At 37.5% G+C, this 12,313-nt stretch overlaps 1 protein-coding gene across 4 annotated transcripts in view; it reads right to left on the reverse strand.

Moving 5' to 3' along the window:
- ATP9A (ATPase phospholipid transporting 9A (putative)) overlaps positions 1-12,313 on the reverse strand; it is a 101,363-nt gene that overhangs the window by 63,568 nt on the left and 25,482 nt on the right. For 3 of the 4 annotated variants that reach the window (XM_058176266.1, XM_058176264.1, XM_058176267.1), the window contains exons 2-5: positions 9,936-10,080; positions 8,619-8,732; positions 3,266-3,374; positions 1,527-1,585 (exon numbers count right to left, since the gene is read on the reverse strand). In XM_058176266.1, the coding sequence (XP_058032249.1) occupies positions 1,527-1,585; positions 3,266-3,374; positions 8,619-8,732; positions 9,936-10,080 (427 nt within the window). The remainder of the gene's footprint in view (positions 1-1,526; positions 1,586-3,265; positions 3,375-8,618; positions 8,733-9,935; positions 10,081-12,313) is intronic. The other variant, XM_058176265.1, reaches the window with a different exon arrangement.

Genomic DNA, 12,313 nt, shown 5'->3' on the forward strand with positions numbered 1-12,313 from the left:
TGTGGACTTCAACTCCCAGAATTCCTCAGCCAGTTCATGCTGGCTGAGGAATTCTGGGAGTTGAAGTCCACAAGTCGTAAAGTTGCCAAGGTTGGAGATCCCTGACCTAAAGGGTTTTGAAAAACAAAGCAGGCTTTCAACCTTTGGTCTAAAGCTAATCAAATAATGGAGCTTCCTTCCTGAAAATTTAATAAACTTCTAAACAAGAATTAAGACTAGTGGAGAAATCTGAACTGGTTTACTACTGGTTTGCTGGCTGCGCATGTACACTACATGTGCGTTTGCGCACCATGCACCAAATGCACCAAATGCAAGGAGGCATGGGGTAAGTAGAACAACGCATGGGGGGGTGATCAGCTGTGGTACGCAATCTTTTTTTTTACTTTTAAAAGCATTTCTTTGGCCGAATAGGTTGTAAAAAAATGCTTTTAAAAGTAAAAAAAAGACTCTGACAATCGCGTGGCTCAGCTGTGATTGTCTAGAGGCTTTTTTTTTACCTTTTAAAGGCATTTTTTAAAAGAAGCAGCAAGTGGGGAAGTGGGCGACCGGGCATTGGGTGGGCAGGGATTTTTGCTACCGGTTGTTCAATCCATCCGCCGCCATCGCTATTGGATTGGCTGATCTGGTCCAAACCAGGAGCATTTCACCCCTGATTAAGACTATAAGATATGGGTGGCAAAATCCAGTTAACAACTAGAGGCCAGTAAAGGGATAGAAGTACATATAACACTCTGCTGTCATGTACTTGTCATCTGGATGTTTGCAGTCCCAGTCTGGTAGCTCTAGAAATGTATTTGACTTTGCATACAATTAGGAAGCAGCCTTCCCAATTTGGTGTCCATCAGATTTGTTGGCTTGTAATTCTGATTACTGAAGTCCAACATATGGAGAGGCACGAATTGGAAGAAACCTGCTGTTCAATATGCTTTAACTATTAATTGCTACATCATCAAAACTGACACTAGCCAGAACATAGAATAACTCAAAGAAATAATAATAATAATAATAATAATAATAATAATAATAATAATAACAACAACAACAACAACAACAACAACAACAACAACAATAATAGCAGAGTTGGAAGGGACCTTGGAGGTCTTCTAGTTTAACCCCCTGCCCAGGCAGGAAACCCTACACCATTTCAGACAAATGGTTATCCAACATTTTCTTAAAAATTTCCAGTGTTGGAGTATTTACAACTTTTGCAGGCAAGTTGTTCCACTGATTAATTGTTCTAACTGTCAGGAAATTTCTCCTTAGTTCTAAGTTGCATCTCTCCTTGATTAGTTTCCATCCATTGCTTCTTGTTCTACATGATGTAGTACATGATTGTACTACATCATGATGTAATACGTGATGTAGTACATGATCGGAAGAGATTTGGCCCATAGAATGGGCAAGAGTCAGACATGACTGAGTGGGTAACATTATTGTCATCATCATCATCGACTGCTAAATGCTGATTCCTCTGTTATATTATGAGTATTGAGGAAAATATTACCATTTTTTAAATGCAGTCATACCTTTTCCACAATGATAAGGTCCCCCACTTGAATATTAGAACTTTTCACCTTCACTGTGCCTGAAGACAAAACAAAATACTGCTTTAAAATTCTCCAGAAGTGTCCATAATTCTTCACAAGACACTGAGCATTCTCGGTGACAACCCTCCTCCACACACTTCAATTCAGAGGGAATTGTTTGGCTCCTTTCTATTGGCAAATATGGTCCATGGCAGATATGATCCTTGATGCTAAAAACTCAACAAGTATTAGCAAAGAGCAATGCCTCATTTTTAAAACACTGTAGAGTAGCTTTATGCAGCTGTGAATAGTACAAATGACCAGCATGCATTTAAATTTGAAACAGAGTGCCAAAGCGAAAGATCAACAAAATGTAGATGGGAATTAAAAACACTCCCCACTCTTCCAAGGAACATTTGGCTTTTAGGAGACCTTATACATCATGACTTGCAAAACAGAGCACAAAAGGTTTGAGAAAATATTGTTTTTTGATACAGCTGGTAAATGCCAATGATCTATATCAAAGCACTGCTCCCTTGGTAGGGGGTCTTTCTGCATTTCATAGGACTTTTTTAAAAAAAAATGCTGGTCTGGTTTACTATGCTTTGTATCCATGAATTGCAAGGAGAGGAAAGCAAGAAAACAAAACTCTTAAACCAAAAACCTAGAAAAGGTATCAAACTCAGCATTTGCTAATTTAAGGACAAAAATGGGCCAAAAGATACATGTTCAACAAACTTGCAACTGATAAATATAGATTCATCTCCCCCCCCCAAAAAAATATTTTTCAATATCCCAGAAAGCAAAAGCAATTTTTTTTAAAAAAATAGCAAATTTGAATGTCCGCTATGAAATTCAAATGTAGATTCAGAGGAAAGATTATTTGTGCCTTGCTATTTTCTCTTCCTGGTTCTTATCAAAGAGAAGGAAATCCTGTGTTAATTAAGAATGTCTTTTCATATGCATATTTTCTTATCCCCTTTGTCTACATTGTTTTACATATGGATGCCTGCCTCCCCATTGTATCATCCAAACAAATAAAAGATAAAGAGATAGTGGGCAGCTTCACAATAAGCATATTCATGCATGATTTGTTGGCTAATTATTATACACTAGAACAGTTATGCAATATTAGGGCTTATTTACATGTAGTTTGAGCCCTAATATTGTTTACTGTTTACAAATTTTACTTAGTATCCAAAAATCTGATACCAGTTAACAAGTGGATTCATACATCGTACTGTACCATAGTTATGTTTATGGTTATAATTATTAATTATGTTTAATTGCTCAACTCCAGTTGTATGAATTTGTACAAAAAAGTAAGCCATGAACCATGATTTATAATTCACGCACTGAATAAAACCATAATGACATTTGTTTAGGGAGTTTCTGCTTCCAAAAACTTAGCAGCTTAAATTTAAGGCTATTAAACCATGGCCTACCATTATGTACAAATGGCAGCATTTTTTTTACTTACCAGATATTCAAATAGTTACAAATTTTATATATGTTATAAATTTGCCTTATAAAAAATAATCATTAGTAGGAAGGTTTTGATTTGGCCCAAGGACACTATAAAGTTCTGATTTGGCCCAAGTCAATGGGCCAATTAAAAGCTCCGTCCATATATTTGACATCTCCCCCTTCAACCCCTCCTTCTCAAAATTGCTGTTCTGATTATCATCATCTTTTGATAGAGTTGCAAACAGACAGAAAGCTGGAGCCAATTTCCTGACCTCTTGCTGTGAGCTTGCTATAAATCTGAGAGTTGACTTCCTTGTCACGCATGTAACATCGGATCTCTTCTACAGCCTCACGGATGATGGTAACAGTAAGCACAAAACCCTAAAGAGGCAGAAAGAGAAATGGTGGCGGATTAGTCAAAGAAAATAGATTAAATCCGAAGAACTTGTCAGAAGACCTGGGAAGTTAGTGAATGATCACAACATGGAGTCAGGGTGAAATATTTAGTTAAATTTTCCATTTCAGAAGAAACCACTTAGTTGGTAAGTAAGGTAAAGGTAAAGGTTCCCTAGCACATATGTGCTAGTAGTTCCTGACTCATCTCTGGTGCTCATCTCTGTTTCAAAGCCAAGGAGCCAGCGTTGTCTGAAGACATCTCCGTGGTCATGTGGCTGACATGACTAAACGCCAAAGGCCCACAGAACGCTGTTACCTTCCCACCAAAGGTGGTCCTTATTTTTCTACTTGCATTTTTTACGTGCTTTTGACTGCTAGGTTGCAGAAGCTGGGACAAGTAATGGGAGCTCACCCCGTTAAGCAGCACTAGAGATTCAAACCGCTGAACTGCGACCTTTTGATCGATAAGCTGAGCATCTTAAGCCACTGAGCCTCCACTTAGTTGGTAGAGGCTAACATTTTATGATGTTATATAATATGATATAAAACCATATGATGAATGATTGAGGGGACTAGGAATATGTAGGGGGACTAGGAGTGACATGATAGCAATCTTCCAATATTTGTGGGGCTGTCACAGAGAAGAAGGGGTTGACCTGTTCTCTAAAACACCTGAGGACAAGATGGAAGCTCCTCAAAGGGAGATCCAACTTAGAATTAAGGAGAAATTTCCTGTCAACAAGAACAATTAATCAGTGGAATGGCTTGCTTCCAAAAGTTATGAGCGCTCAATCACTGGAGGTTTTCAAGAAGAGGTTGGGCAGCCCTTTGTCTGAAATAGTATAGGGTGTCAGCTTGAGCAGGGGGTTCAACTAGAAGACCTCCACGATCCCTTCCAATTCTGTTATTCTGTATTCTATGACTAGATATAACAAGTAGAAGAAATAAGCATTGGTAGTATAAAACACTACTAAAGCCACATTGCTACAATGTTCAAGATGCAAATATTCAGCTTCTATGTTGCTACAATATTTCTAAGATGGCCTTTTCTTTTCTTTTACTTTCTAGATAATACGAATACTTTTGGATCCAATCAAGCTTGTATCCATTTCTCCATTCTGTTCCTGCCAATGGTCAAACCAATGCCTCTGCGAACTCCATAGATATTGTATTTATTGTATTTTAAATATTTTTGTCATATTTATTTTTAAAATATTCAATAATGAACAATTTAAACAAAACAAGACAAATAAAACCCATTCAATATGAAAGAAATACCTTTTCATTTGTGATCCCAGCAACTGATATTCATAAGAAGAAATACATTTATTTATTAAATTTATATGCCACCCTCCTCACTACCCAAAGTTGCTTTGGGTGGCTACATAAGCAGCCTTATCTAATTCTGATAATCTCTACCAGGGATCTCTGGGAGTTGAAGTCCACAAGTCTTAAAAGAGCCAAGTTTGTAGACCCCTGACCTATACTATCACCTTGTTTAGTGCTTGCAAACTATCACAATCCTGCTTATCAAAGTAATGTTTTAAATTCTTGCTATTGGTGATGCTTTTGTTTTGATTTTTTTTTAAAGACACCAAGACACATTCAGAGTGATTTTATGCATGTGCACTCCTGAGCAAAAGGTTGAAAGCTAATGAGCCTCCTTCCCATGCAACCAACTATTCTATCGTGCAGGAGTCACCAACCTTTTGGACCTCTAAATTCATAATTTTAAATTCCACTGACCACTAATATGATCTGCATAATGACCAGTTGGATGGGCATGGCTAGGTGGTCATGTGACTGGCCAGGCGTGGTCGATGTTACTCACGTTGAGGGGTGTCTCCACTTGCCCCTCCCCTCCCAGCCACTCCTCCCCTCCCCATCCAGGCTCCTTAGTGCCCCAACAGGAAGTAGTTGTTGGAGCTAAGCAGCCACCACAAGAAAATGTTGGCAAAACAGCTCAGTTCAAATTGGATCTGACCGAGAAGAAGGCTCAGCAGAAGCATCTCACTGAGGACTATGAGCATAGGCTTTCCAAGCAGAGGGAAGGCCTGTAGGAGTGCAAGGCCAGGTACTGGCGCCTGGAGGCTCAGCGGGCTGAGATGGTCAGTCAATTCCAGGCCATGATGCAGTCCCACTGGAACAAGGCCCTCTGGCTCTTTGCCACCAGTAACACTTCCCTCCATCCTTTGCCCAAAGCCCCACACCAGGAGGCTGAAGCAGACCCCAAGTTGGAATTTCTTCCCCCCTCTGACCCACACAAGAAGACCCCAAAGGGGAAGACTCTCTGCAGCAACACAAACATTCATTGCATGTATTCAGCCCAGGGGCCATAGTTTGAGGACCTCTGATTTAGTGCAATATAAAAAATGCAAATAATTTTTCTGCGGCCACAAAAAATTTCTTGTGGACAACCAGTTGGTGACTGCTGCTATAGTGCTGTTCTTAGAAATATACCCCACTGAACACACAGGACTCTCTTCCAAGTGAGTGAGATTACAGGTTTTGTCCTTTTGAAGGGGAGGAGGGCAGAAATATCACTGACTAAAATCCAACTTCTCACTCTGAAAGCATTTTCTTTCATAGTTTTTCTCTCTCTTTTTCTTTTAAATATTTAAAAATATGTTTCCAGACTGTGATTAATCTGTGTAAGAACATTCTCAGTGTAGCTTCTTCTTACCTGAATCATGGAAAGGAAATAATTTGTTCTGTAAATGTAATTAAGCTGTCCAAAGGAAATCAATCCGCTGTACTAATTTCTAGGAATCTTCCATTCCTTTGCAGAGCTTCCAAGAACATTATTTCAGAATTATATTACTATATGCCTTCAAGGCTTGCCATTACAAAGAGATGCAAATGATACAGGGGACTGACTCCAGCTCTCCCAAATTTGGAAATGATTAGTATATTGTATAAAGCAAGTCCAAAGGAATTCAGGATTATTAAGTCTTATTTGAAAGAATGGCAATATCATTTGGTGAAATAAAGCAACCCTTTTTACATTTACCTAAACTCAAATCCTGTATTTTATTTATTGTATTTTTAATTCCCTCAAAGTTTCTCTTCCCCCAAAGCTGGTTTTAGCCCCATGGGAAGAAACATAGATCTACTTTGGGAGGATGGGGAAAATGTGGTGTTCCATTTGCTATTTTAAAGTAAAAAATAACAGCCTTGAATTATCCAATCGTATCACCACAAGCCCTGATTTGCTATATTGTTGTTCCTTCAATTAAAAATAAGCGGGGTAAATACTTACTGACAGCAAGTCCCAATAACTAACAAGGATTTCTTCTAAGTAGATAAGTAGCATTCAATTATCATACTATTTTATTCCCATTATGATAGCATTTTAATTTGATGCTTAAAATATATATCAATCATTACTCTAAAATGCTACCTCAAAAACCAGTTTATAAGGTATACTATATAAGGTATACTATATAGAAAGAAGAAATCTATGCATTTAAAGTTTGGGGTTCCAAATAATCATTAAAACTATCCCATTTATTCTGCCTCACTGATTCCTCTCAAGTTGTTATTTGACTCCAAAACGGCTGTTTCAGCAGTCTACAATGAACAAAAAGTCTATTATTTATAACTCTGGCAGCTCTCATGCTGAATTCTAATGGTTCGTGTGATCTGAACAAATTACAATGAGCTACAGGTTTGAAGCAAGCCTTGTTAAAAAAAAATACAAACTAATTTCTACAATAAACACCATACAGTAGTGCAGCCAGATGTGCATTCCATACCATATAAAATGAAGGCATACTAAGGATGCAAGCTACCATTAAAAAGGGGGGAAGTTTCTAGCAATCATGCTACATTAAGAAGTGGCTTGCTTTGTTAAATTCTTAATTTAAGCCTAGCCATTGGAGATAGCTATCTCTCAATACTTTTTTTTTCTTTTCAAAAGCAAACAAAGGCTTAATCAGAATAACTACAACTGGGAATGGGGGAGAACAGAAGAGGAAATTTAACCTATTCCTTTCTGTTGCTTTTTACATCTCAAGTCCCCCCAAGCAACTCTAAAAGTGTTTTTTGCCTCATGAAAAGAAATATAGATCTGCTTTGGGAGGAAGAGAAAATCTGGTGTTCCATTCGCTATCTTAAAGTAAAAAAATAACAGCCTTGAATTATCCAATCACATTATCCTAAGCCCTGATTTGCTAAATTGTTTGTTGGGAGAGCTATAATTGAAAGAAGTTAAAATCCCTAAAGGCATACTAAATCACAGCTACCCCATTGATAATCTTGTGTGGCTTCTGGAGATCTCTAAAAAGCATTAGCCATTATAATTTTTTAACGTGACAAAACTGGTTAAACACATAACTGGATTGTTATTGTTTATCATTTTATTAACTTTATTACATTTTTGGCTTTGTTCCTTCTCTTCATCCAACTCTTATAGCTCTCTTCTGACAATTAGTTGAGCCAATAAGAAAACACATGTGAACCAGATTTAATTTACTGCAACGTATATTTAAATCAAATGAAATGAAATTTACTCTTGGCCCTACCAATTTTGCCTTTGGAAACAAGTCATTAACACACTGTTCAAAATCCAAGTGTGTCTGTTGATGCAAAAACAAAACAAAACATAGCACTTCCTTGTATTAAACAAACAATTAAACTATTTGTGGTTTGTTAGACACAGACTGCTGGTGAGAAGAACAAGCAAAACCAGTTAGAATTGTGCAAGTCAGCATATCCTCCTTAATTTCCATATTGGTCAATATATAGTTTATATAGTTTAACCTTTGGAAGGATCTAGAGAAATAAAACAAACAAACCCAAAGACTATCTACTTTATGAGTATTTGTTCAGCGTTTAGTCCATTGTTCCAAAGACAGTTACAAAAATGCTTCCATGACAACCTACTTTTTTAAGGGAGTTAACCCAGGAGAATCTCTTTAACTGAACTCTTGGAATGATTAAGTTATGGGATAAATTACTCCCCTGATCAAGTGTCTCCCTGTGTATTTCATTTTCCTGCACCACTCAAGGTTTTATTTCTGAATTGTGAACCTTTATTAAATCAATTTAAAAAGTTAGACCAAGCATCTACAATTCCCAAAGACATAAAGGGCACGTTTCATAAAATAAGCTAACAAAAAACATTTTAAGTTTCAGCATTAGTTGGATCTCAGAGATAAGGTTAACAAAGGACATCTTGTATTCAAACACTGAAACTTTTCTTGGATAAATAAACCTGATATTACCTACCAGTGGAACCCAATATGTGTAAAGTGCACCAAGCCTCATTTCAGGAACAAATTGAGAACAGGCAAGAAATAAAAAGTAGAGATTGAAGAAATATTTGAATTGGTTGAACAGGACCTAGAAGCAGAGTGGGAAGAAGACTAAGTAAGTGACAAGGGAATATTGGAAGCAACTCATCCAAAATAAGAGCAGCAATCCACAAAAACATGTAAATCTGAGTGGATTCTAAAAAGGAAAAAGTTAGACAGTAAAACTTTACTGATTTATAAACACACACACATACATACACACCAAATACTTTCATCTAGGCAGAATATAGGTAGTCCTCAATTTACAACCACAATTGGAACCAGAATTTCTGTTGTTAAACAAAGACATTAAATAACTTGTGCCTAATTTTATGACCTTTTTGCCACAGATATTAAGAAAATCACTGCAGTTGTTAAGTGAATTAGACGTTCACTTGTGGGAAATCAGCTGGAAAGACAGCAAATGACAATCATGTCACCCTGAGGGGCTGCAACTGTCATGAATGTAAGCCAGCTGCCAAGTGCCTGAATTTTGATCACATGACCATCGTGCAATAGTCAGAACTGCAAGGACTGGTTATAAATCACTTTATTCAGTGCTTTTGTAACTTTGAACAGTCAGTAAATGAATGCTTATAAGGCAAGGATTGCCTGTAGCAGTTTGAATCAGTTCAGTAATTTTTAATCCTCATTCCATTGTACTTTTACACTAGTTTTGGAAAGACACATTAGATGAGAGTTAATTTACTTTAGAAATGTATTCCAAAGTAGATGATTTAAAATAATTGTACATTGGGTGAACAATTCTTGCCTTCATTTAGCAAGATTTAATGGAACTGTGGAAGGCTAGGATATTTCCATATAGTCCTTGAACTATATGAGAATATCCTGGCCTCCCATATTTCCATTAAATCCTGAGGGAAATCTCATGAGGAAACTCTTTTCATAAAACCTTTGCAGTAATTGTGCTATTATAACAACTGGGGAAGGAAAATTCCTGTTCATAAGAAATAACTGAATAATTCCTCTCTTTAAAAAAATGAAGATTTTTAAAAAAAACACCACTTCTATTTTGGTTTGTTGGATATTGTACACAGAGACATTTGTGGGGGAAATGACATCACATACGTCACGATGTCATCATGCAAATAGCATGATTATTGATTTGCATCAGAGGTGTCATGTGACTGGTGCCAATTACATAATAGTGTCATTTGCATAATACAACATGCCACATGTGCTATTCTGGTTTTTGTTGTAGATTGTAAGCAATGCCTATAATCATACTTACTCCTGGTAGAAAAGTAAAGAAGTTGTACTTCTGGTTGTTGACGACATTGCGTGGATATCTCTGATCCCTCTTTTCGGGATGGCCAAGCCAGACGGTTCGAGGCCTGGGATCTCTTCTTCCACAACATCTTAGGCATTCACAGCATCTGTAGAAAAAAAATACACCAGAATTTAAAACCTCATTACCTCATGAAAAGCAAAATAATCCCAGCTTGTTCAACCAAAGGTTGCACTTTTCCGCCATTGTTCCTGACAAAACAATAAGCCAGGATTCTAGATGCAAGCGTAAGAACAAATGACACTTAAGCTAGGCTTTCTAAATCAAAATCAAACAATGGTTTCAAATTGTAATTTGGGATTCCCTTCGCTAATCATATTTTTCTCTTTTAGTTCTCAGAACAAATTGTTTCTCTATATCAGGACTGTCAAACTCCCGGCCCATGGGCCGGATGCGTCACACGCTGGCCACACCCACGCCTGGTTTAGCGAAGGGGAGGAAAGTCCTGATATGTCACATGATGCCATGATGCAAGTTTGACACCCCTGCTCTACACTGAGGTGTATATCGACTAATATAAGATACGTGGTATATCTTATTCTAGCTGAACAGAGGAATAAAGTTCAGCCAAGGCAGTTTTTTCAGCGCTTTAGCACTGAGTTAGAACAAACTGAATCTATCTGTGTAATTTTTTAGATGCATCTTTTAAAGCAGAGAACTCTGACTCCAATTGGCACAAGAGATGCATGAGTATCAGCTCATCAGCCCAAGGGCTGATACACTGGAGCTTTTTGATAAATTGATTGGAAAATCTTGAATGAATCAGAAATGAAGAAACCGACTACCACATTATGCCATTAATATACTGAATCAATGCATGATTGTGCTTCCAAGTCCTGAAAGGGATGCAATCAGGGGTGAAATCCAGCAGGTTCTGGAAAACCAGTAGCGGAAATTTTGAGTAATTCAGAGAACCGGCAAATACTGGCTGGCCCCAGAGTGGGGTGGGAATGGAGATTTTGCAATATCCTTCCCCCAGGAATGGGGAGGGAATGGGGATTTTGCAGTATCCTTCCCCTGGAGTGGGGTGAGAATGGAGATTTTGCAGTAACCTTCCCCTGGAGTGGGGTGGGAATGGAGATTTTGCAGTAGCCTTCCCCTGCCATGCCCACCAAGCCACACCCACAGAATCGGTAGTAAAAAAAAATGGATTTCATCACTGGATGCAATTGTTGCACAAAATCAAATTATGTAAAAGCCCTCCTGGCCACAACAGCCACCTGCATTTTAAGCAGCCTTTGTAAATCCAGGAGGATCCCCAGAAGTGTGCACTGTTCTCAAATGGGGAAGTGCAACCCTATCAGGACCAAAGGTGAAAATGTCTCAGACCTCAGGGGCTCAAATAACCACAGCAATGGAATTTTGTCAGGATGGAGCCTGAGTGCATTCCTCACTATATTGATTACTTCACTTCTAATGCATCAGATTTCCGAAACCTTTTGTTCTATTTTTATTTATGAAATGTTAATCTGCTTTTCAGTGTTTAAAATACCCTAAAGAGGTATTTTGAAATGCCTCTTCATTAAAAATCGAGCAAAACAATTGAGTCCAGAATGTTCAGTTCTTGACTGAATTTTTGAAAGAAAAGTGCAAAAAAATGGATTTTTTCAATGAAATGTACTGTAATGTTTATACAACATCCTGAAACACCAATTAGCCATATACATTTTAGTCCTTTTTACTGTGCGTTTAATGTCATATGAATCAGACTGTTGTGTTTACTGAGTAAATAAGATTTACATTAACCACGATTAAGCAATCATACACAGGCTGTGTATGATTCATGAAAGCTATTATGGAAGCAGCTTTAACACTATGATCTGGCTCTAAGCCTATTGTAATCTGGTAAATAATTAATCATTAGACCCTAGATTCAAAGTAAGCAAAAGACCACAACATACAAATCATAAAATCTGGAGTGGAACAACACACTTAGCCATCATAGGGTTTGTTTGGATTTGGTTGCGTATGTGAGAATGGAATATAGGCATGCCTTGAAGCTAGTGTGATGATTTTTCACTTTGTTATGACTGCTTAATGGTTCTTTATTAGAAATGTAAAAAAAAATACTCTGAAAGAAAGCATACCAAACTTATTCCATTCTATTGTCAATCAATCAATCATACTGAATCCATGAGGCCACCAGGAAGTAAGATCCATTACCTTTTTAATCTTTGAACTTTTTGTTTGTTCAATTTGGAGCTGGCCCTCCTCGTTCTATGTTTAAATATGGAGCTACTGTTCTTAGGAAAAAAAGTTGCAGATGTACTTGAGATAACACACTGAGACAAATGTGTTAAAGAGGCACAAATACACTACAA

This window comes from Ahaetulla prasina, chromosome 3, assembly GCF_028640845.1.
Source record: "Ahaetulla prasina isolate Xishuangbanna chromosome 3, ASM2864084v1, whole genome shotgun sequence".
Taxonomy (NCBI): Eukaryota; Metazoa; Chordata; class Lepidosauria; order Squamata; family Colubridae; genus Ahaetulla; species Ahaetulla prasina.